This window comes from Caenorhabditis briggsae (genome assembly GCF_000004555.2).
Source record: "Caenorhabditis briggsae complete genome, chrIV, whole genome shotgun sequence".
NCBI lineage: Eukaryota > Metazoa > Nematoda > Chromadorea > Rhabditida > Rhabditidae > Caenorhabditis > Caenorhabditis briggsae.
In genome coordinates this window covers 7,617,432-7,624,989 of record NC_013487.2, presented here as the reverse complement: position 1 = coordinate 7,624,989, position 7,558 = coordinate 7,617,432, and the positions used below count along the sequence as shown (strand labels likewise).

Below are 7,558 nucleotides of genomic sequence, written 5' to 3'. Positions count from 1 at the left end.
GCCTATCAACGCGTTTCTCCATGAACCAACGAAACCGAAGAGGGTGACTAGGAATGAGCAAAACTAGGGGAATCAGAAACCTACATTAAAATAGTATATATGTATATAATCAAAAATGAATCATGAATAACAGGTGATGAAGAAAAACAATACTCGCTTGAAAGGGGAAGTTTGGGGACCGTTGAAAAATGGAGAGGGACTGGGAAGGATGATGAGAGATTTCAAAAAAAGAAAAGAACGCGGTAACAATGATAAAAAGGATGAGGGTGGGGGGGACGCGGGCAATGGGCGCGGCTTGGGAAACAAAGAGCGGAAACAAAACTCAACAAAAATGCACAACTCATACACTCACTTAAAAACATAAAAATGTGTAATAAAACAGTCACTCTCGCGCACACACAGAAAAGGGGCGGGCATAGCAATCAAAGGATCACAATGAGAAAAGAGGAACTTGGATGAAAAGTAACCACAAATGGTACAGAAATGAAGAAATAAAGGAAAAGGATGAGATAATCGATGAAGGAGAAACTTGCGAACTCAATGTGTCAATTTAGAAGTGCAAAACTACCGATAAAGGCAATCTTGCCCTTTCTGGAATCTGGCTCAGGAACTCGTGTGTCAGATGTTAAATACACGAGAACCTAACAAAAAAAGTGAGGTGTGAAAATAATGAGAAGAAGAAAAACTACATGAACATTGTATTTAAACGGCATGCAAAAATGATGCTGCGAGTAACTGGTAGAGAAATAGTGCGTAATCGGGATTTTCAATTTCCAAAGTTCCATCCACCGTTTGGAGCGTCTGGAACGGGAGGAACATCACCTCCGAATTGGTTGGGGGCACCTTCAACATTTCCGGCTTCATCGTCAGAACTGAAAAAAAACACACATGTGAAAGCTTTCTGAATTGAATTTTTACCTGAAGAAGTTGTCGATAATTTCAAACGCAAGTTTGTATATATCTTCGTTTTCATGATTTTGAAGGTTTTCTATCTTGTCAAGTCCTCCGCATTCTTCAATCTCTGAGGTGACCTGCTCGGCAGCTTCACCAGCCATTTTCAAGATGTTGTTTATACCATCAAGAACCACTTGTATGATTTGTGAGTCAGTGCAGCTTAGCATTGCACAGAATGGGCGGAGAACACCGAGCTTGACCATTTGTTCGACTTGATTTGGCCGTCCGGAAATAGTAACATTGGAAATCGCCCAGGCAGCTTCCTTTTGTGTTGGGAAGTCTCCCCGATCAAGCAAATGAATAATCATTGGCATAATTCCGGCATCGAAAACATCCTGCACTTGCTGTTGGTTTCCTGCAGTTATGTTCGAAACGAACCAAACGGCTTCTTTGTTGATCTTTTCCTTGTAATGAGCAAGAAGACCTGGCATGAATCGAAGGACGCCGCTGTCCAAAACGAGCTGAGTCTGTTCATCGGTTCCAGTGACTATGTTTCCAACTGCTCTCAGGGCAGCTGTTTGAACCTTGACATCGACATGACCAAGAAGTGGGACAAGATGAGTGACGACTTGTGCTTCGATAACCATTTGAATGTGTTCGTTTCCTCCATCAGTGAGATAGGAAAGCGCCCAAACGGTATCGATCAGAATATTGGTATCTTGATGATGGATGAGAAGAGAAAGAGCTGGCAAAATTGTTCTAACAACAGCTGGACTTGGGGCCGGATCTTTGCATCTGCACAAGTTGACGATAACCCATGTAACGTTTCTCAGGAAGCCAATAGGGATTTCAGGATTGATGAATTGAAGAAGAGGCTGAAGAATTCCAAGCTCCAAGCAATAATCACGGAAGTGAGGCCCATCTCCAATAATATTTCCAAGCGCCCAGACAGACTGTTCGCAAACATTCAGATTTCCGCATGAAAGGAGTTGAAGGAAAAGAGGAACGGCTCCAGCATTCACAACCGCCTGAGTTTGTTCAGATGTTCCAGATGCGATGTTTGTAAGCGCCCAAGCAGCTTCGAATTGCAAGTTAGGACTGAAAAATATGAATAGAATCATCCCAAGCAAAGATATACTTACTCTGTGCTCGACAGACACTGAACGAGGACTGGCAAAATCCCACTTCCTATCAAATCATCAATTGGTGGATTTCTGTCAGTCGAAAGCATTTTGCGAGCTTGTTGCACAGCGGTCAATTGCTCAGCAGGATCCGTTGATTGAGCGGCAGCAACAGTCAGCCGAAGCAAGTTGGCATCAAAAGGTCCTGGTGGAGTGGTTGAAGTTTCCGAATCATCTCTAGAATTCAAATTTTTGAAATAGAGTCCTAATCGAGTATTTCTGACATCTTGACATGAAACACGTTTCTAAAATGTTTTCCACCCATTCCTGCACACATAAATAGGTTTACAAACATGTTTTTAAAGTCATGTATGGCCCAATGTTTGAAAAATATTCAACTTACTCAATCTGAGCATTGATGTTACGCCGTTTCGAAATTGCTTCCTCTCGTTTGTCTTTTCTAATGGTGACAGCCTGAAAGATTGATTCTCATGAAAAAGATACATGATTTAACGAAGCACCGAAACTCACCTCCTCATTTCTCTTCTCCTTGCCAATTTGCTCCTTGGCGTTGTTTTTATAATAGGCTTGTCTGTTTGAACTCATGTTGCTGAAAAATAATTATATAGTACACGAACAAGATCGGATAATAAAGAAGCTTGGAATCCGCAAACGGAATTGAAGTAAATTTGCAACTGTTACTGAATCCTAAATAGCAACTGAAATCCGCTCAAATAATTCGATAAAGACTATTATTATAGTTTATAGTCAAAAATATACATTTTTATCAGTTAATCGAAAAATTAGCAAGTTTTCGTTGAAAAATGCACAAAAAATAGAAAAATTTGTCGATAATGGCACAAAAATACGAAGCGAGGCGTCGCGGTTGAACCGCGCCGCCTGCAAGAGGGCGCGGTTGCCTTTTCACAAAAAAAGAATTTACTGGAAAAACATAAGAATTTAGAGAGAAAAATGATTGAAAAATGGTTTCAAATCATGTAAATGCAATCTATTGACATAGAGAATATTTTATTAGTAACATAGTTTGGAAGATAATACAATCAGGCCCATATTTAACAAAAAATGATTCTCTACAATATCATCCAAAATTTCTACCGTATTCCTGATTTCAGAAGAGATTGAACACCAACGGATAGCGGAACCTCAAAATTCTTGCAAACCTTTTCTATGAATTCCAAAGTAGGATTTATTAAATATATTCAGTGTAGATTGAGCAAGCTGGATTCCGAATTGTGTTTACAGATTTTTGAGAAACAATTTTAGAGGAATATAATATACAGTCTTGTACAAGGGTCTTCCTGATGGCATGCCACCTTCTAATAGAAAGGTCTTCGAGATATTCTCAAAAAAATGTATTTCAAAACTTTTGATGTATCTACTCTTCCACATGGTGCATCTTCCTAGCAGATGATTGTATGAAAAAGTTGTCAACAACAGAAACAGACTTCGTTATTTGGGTTTTTAGTTGAAAAGCATTAATTGCTTATTCAAATACACAATATTTATTTGTTTTATCTAAAATTGTCATTTTGAATATTTTTTTTCGTCATTACTGTAGTTCGAGATATATCAAAACTTTATTGAAATTTTTTCGGCAAAGAAAAATGAAGTCGAACAATAGAATGCTACTCTCCAATTGAATGCCACTCTTTAATACACCGTTCTCAAAGCTGTGTACTAAAAAATTGAGTGACATTGAATTAATAAAGTGTTTACGGTATTCATGGAGTCTTGTCTTTGTGCTACAAAGTGTCATAAACATTTAAGAAATTAGCAAATGTTTATGTTTCACACGACCACTGCTCATTTTCAACAACCATTGCAAATGCATTTTCCACACACATTATTCATTTTTCTACTAGCTGTTCCATCTTTAATCTACACAACCCAACAGTTTTCAAGGTTTTGCATTGGTAACTTATATGACGCATATACAAAACATTCAGGTGTCCTTCTCTCACACATTTAAGATGTTCTGATGGACTCACTTGTATCAGAAAGTCATGGATGTGTGACGGTAAAATCGACTGTCCGGATCACAGTGATGAACAACATCATATTTGTATGAAACGTAACTCTGTTAATAAACTGGTCAGGAGAAACGCTCTGAAAGTGTCATACTTAATCTATTTTTAAGCAAACACAAGAGATAAATGTTGGATTGAAGTGCCCTCAACCATGGTTTAGATGCGTAGATTCCAGTTCATGCATAGCTCCGCACAAAGTTTGTGACAAATATGAAGACTGCAGGTTTGGCGATTTTTAATTTTGGTTCCTCACAAAGGAACTTTTTTAGAGGTCCGGTGAGAATTGGCTGAAAATTTTTACATATGATTTTGAAAACAATTTCAGCAATATCAAGATCTATCGAAATATATTGTTCCGCTTCGAAAACCTCTGAAATCTATGAAATAAGTATTATTTGACATTTAGAAGGCCAAACTGCAAAGCAAAAATTTGCCTCTAATCTTCCAAGTCGTTTTTCCTAGAGGTTCCGATGGTCCGTCGACAGTCCGTCAACGGTCTGTCGGTTCTCCTTCGGCTGCCGACTAGCAGCATTCGCCTGTTTACGCTCATTAAGCTGTGATCCAAAAGTTTTTCAGCAGTGTCCTTTAACTTGTGGAGTCACTCTTCACATCACTACAGAACTGACAGTTCCCACAGGTTCAGAGGCGTAGAGAAGTTTTCTGATGAGAACGGGAGCTAGATTTTTTTGTCATATATCTCAAACTGTTGGATATATCAAAATATAAGTACTAAAAATTTCAGCGAATTCCCAAAGGAAATTTTAAAAACGTTCCCTTGTCAGTTCGTATTTATTCCAGGGACGGAAGTGATGAACGAGAAAACTGCAATCAATCCCCTCCCAACACTACAGTAATCTACTGATTCTCGTCTTTCGATTCCTTCTAAATATTTTTTGTTTCTTAATAAACCTAATTGCATGTTTCTCTTCTCTTCACTAGTGTCTTTACAAAAACCGTCTGCATTTATTTCTCGTTGCCCGCTGTTTCCGAATGAGGTCAAATGGGATAGGAAGACGAATGGAATACGGCCGTAGAAGCCTATAATGTTGAATTCATCACTTATTAGAATAGCCCTCTTCCTCCACTGATCATTTGTAGATCCTGTACTGTAGTGCCACATCGTAACTTAGAATGAATGGTAATGATGAATTGAAACCAGTCTGAATCAACTGATCAAGAAAAATAAAGATAGCAGCAGAAGCGAACTTTTCAAAGAAACATACACGACCATACCGACACATACATAACATCTCGGATGAAGGAGAGAGGGGGCGTCCCACTTTCGATTTTCACGATGACCGCCGAAGAGAATCACGGATTCTGTCATTCCTTTTTGATATTTCGGCGCTCTTATCACTCCAGTTCCTAGCCCTGATAGCTTCCACTAACAGACGAAAATGCGGCGTCCATCAGTTCTCGTTGGATTCCTCTTGCTCACACTGGTTTCCATTGAGGCCGTTAGTGTGGCAAAGAGTACTGGTAATGACATTGTATTGAAGGTGTCAACTGATAAGGTAAGTTATTTTTTCTTCCGGAATGTTTGATCTTCTCTGGAGGTGTCGATTAGAATTACACTGTGTTTATTCAAATTCAGTAATGCTTTTACCGTATACCTCTAATAGAAGGCCACCAAACTGTAAACTTTGAGCTCAATTATCTCGATTAATATAAAACATATCAAAGTTATGTCAACTGATAAAATATGGGTAATACTATGATAATCAATTTATCAGTTGAAAATTTTTTAATATCTTTCACAGGAACCGAGATAATTAAGCTCAAAGTTGGCGGATTTGGTGGGCTTCTATTAGTAATTACGGTATGTTCATTCATATACTTTCGTTTGTTCTCAAAAACTGTTGAGATGTCAGAAACTATAATAAAAGAGGGTTGAATTCACTTCAAACTTGACGAATGAATTGGGTTCATAGGCATTGTTTAATAACAATGATTACCGTTAGCAGTTTGATATAACGTCCCTTTCAACTTTCAACTTTGGGCTAATTAATTTCGGTTCCTGTAAAAGATAGAAGAAAGTTGTCGATTGACAAAATGTTCATCATAATATCATAAAAATTTTATCAGTTTACCACTTTTTGGTATATTTCAAAAAAGCCGAGATAATTGGCTCAAAGTCAAAAGTTTGGGGTGGCGTTCTATTAAAGTGTTTACAGTATGCAAGTTTTAAGAATACTATTATTTCTCGATCCACTAGATTTCTTCAATTGTCGGGTCTTTTACGATGCACTAGGACGTTTAAAAAGCTAGTCGTCCGGTTAATTTGTTTTTCTTATTCACTCGTTTTCGAAGTAATAAACTTGAATAGGTGACCTGAATTCCTCAATAAACCCATCTCGAAAACATTCTGAATTTTAAGCCAATTTCCTTTTCCAGTTTCTCCAATTGAATTTGCTTTCCAGCACTCATCGCGAGATGGTCATCATTTTTCCGGTGAATGGTTGGAATCTCCATGGGGTGACCTCTATCAATTTCGTGCTGGAGATCAGAACTGGCTGACTGCCCGCGAACACTGTCTATCGTTAAATGCCGATTTGGCAGCCATCCGGAACGTCGAGCAGTTGGTAATCCCTTTTTCTCTTTCGTTTCCCTCTCGTTTCTCTTTTTTAATGTTAAATGACACATGTTCAGGACTGGATCTTATCGCATTACGCTCCTCTTTCATCCCGATTTGCGCAGCGTCTTGTGCAGGTTTGTTCGGATTTATTTTTTTGGGTATCAAGCAAATCCAATCAAGTATTTGCTTTCAGATAGGATTGTATGCTCCAGAAGGTCAAACACATGGATGGAAATGGCTGGATGGAAATGAAATTAACAAGACACTGTAATTATTTTTTATAGAAAGAGAGCTTCTAGAAATAATTATTTTAGGTCATGGAATTCAGGAGAGCCATACGATCATTCCATGGAGGGACGTGAGAGATGCGGACTTTTGAATGTCGAGAAACGGCTTTTGGATGATGTGGATTGTGAGTCTACGTCTCCTGATCATCGCGCCCAAAGATACATTTGTCAACGAACAAGCGAGAATCACCAGCAGGTTTAACAATGAGTCATTGAGATTTCTTTTCCTATATCTGTTTGTAGCAACAAAGGTCCAACAACTACATCTGGCAAAAAATCGAAAATCTGTTTAGTTTCTTTGGAATCGGAGGATCACCAACCGCGCATAATGCAACGTCATCTACTACAAATGACTACGAGGATGAAGTTATCAAGAATGAAACTACAACTGTCAAGTTATCAACTGTGAAATTCAGTGATAGTGTAGAAGAAACTTCCAGTGAAGAAGAAGAATCTGTAGCCAAGACTTTAGCTGCACTTCCAAAAATTGAGGGATCTGGAGAATCGACAAGTTTGAAAGAACTACAGGAACCAGAAGGAAGTGGACAAATTGTTAATAAGAAGGCCATTGAAGCAGCAGACCTGGTTCCAGGAATGGATGAAAAGAAACTGGATAAAATGATTGACAAAATG

At 38.4% G+C, this 7,558-nt stretch overlaps 5 protein-coding genes across 5 annotated transcripts in view; 3 read left to right on the top strand and 2 right to left on the bottom strand.

Annotated features, from left to right (window-relative positions):
* Window positions 1-3,158, top strand: part of CBG05911 — a gene marked incomplete at both ends in the record, with an annotated part of 5,783 nt that extends 2,625 nt beyond the window's left edge. Inside the window, 5 exons of the mRNA XM_045235503.1 lie at window positions 171-293; window positions 780-896; window positions 1,928-2,217; window positions 2,764-2,927; window positions 3,152-3,158. Coding sequence (XP_045093127.1) covers window positions 171-293; window positions 780-896; window positions 1,928-2,217; window positions 2,764-2,927; window positions 3,152-3,158 — 701 coding nt within the window. The remainder of the gene's footprint in view (window positions 1-170; window positions 294-779; window positions 897-1,927; window positions 2,218-2,763; window positions 2,928-3,151) is intronic.
* Window positions 767-2,621, bottom strand: Cbr-ima-3 (the record flags this gene model as incomplete). The annotated part of the gene is made up of 5 exons (XM_002633149.1): window positions 767-872; window positions 919-1,992; window positions 2,037-2,252; window positions 2,419-2,489; window positions 2,547-2,621. 5 exons carry the CDS (start codon window positions 2,619-2,621, stop codon window positions 767-769), a joined length of 1,542 nt encoding a protein of 513 aa, XP_002633195.1.
* A 253-nt stretch (window positions 3,159-3,411) lies between the features above and the next one.
* CBG26334 lies at window positions 3,412-3,432 on the bottom strand (the record flags this gene model as incomplete). Its single annotated transcript, XM_045235502.1, has 1 exon — window positions 3,412-3,432. The coding sequence occupies one exon, from the start codon at window positions 3,430-3,432 to the stop codon at window positions 3,412-3,414; it is 21 nt and encodes a 6-aa protein (XP_045098503.1).
* A 611-nt stretch (window positions 3,433-4,043) lies between these two features.
* On the top strand, window positions 4,044-5,432 carry CBG05913 (the record flags this gene model as incomplete). The annotated part of the gene is made up of 3 exons (XM_045235501.1): window positions 4,044-4,127; window positions 4,174-4,260; window positions 5,262-5,432. The coding sequence occupies 3 exons, from the start codon at window positions 4,044-4,046 to the stop codon at window positions 5,430-5,432; spliced, it is 342 nt and encodes a 113-aa protein (XP_045093126.1).
* Window positions 5,433-5,460: 28 nt separating this feature from the next.
* The window catches only part of Cbr-clec-180, a gene marked incomplete at both ends in the record, with an annotated part of 4,006 nt that continues 1,908 nt past the window's right edge, over window positions 5,461-7,558 (top strand). Inside the window, 6 exons of the mRNA XM_045235500.1 lie at window positions 5,461-5,577; window positions 6,484-6,645; window positions 6,713-6,772; window positions 6,832-6,905; window positions 6,953-7,121; window positions 7,169-7,558. Of these exons, the coding sequence (XP_045093125.1) occupies window positions 5,461-5,577; window positions 6,484-6,645; window positions 6,713-6,772; window positions 6,832-6,905; window positions 6,953-7,121; window positions 7,169-7,558 (972 nt within the window). The remainder of the gene's footprint in view (window positions 5,578-6,483; window positions 6,646-6,712; window positions 6,773-6,831; window positions 6,906-6,952; window positions 7,122-7,168) is intronic.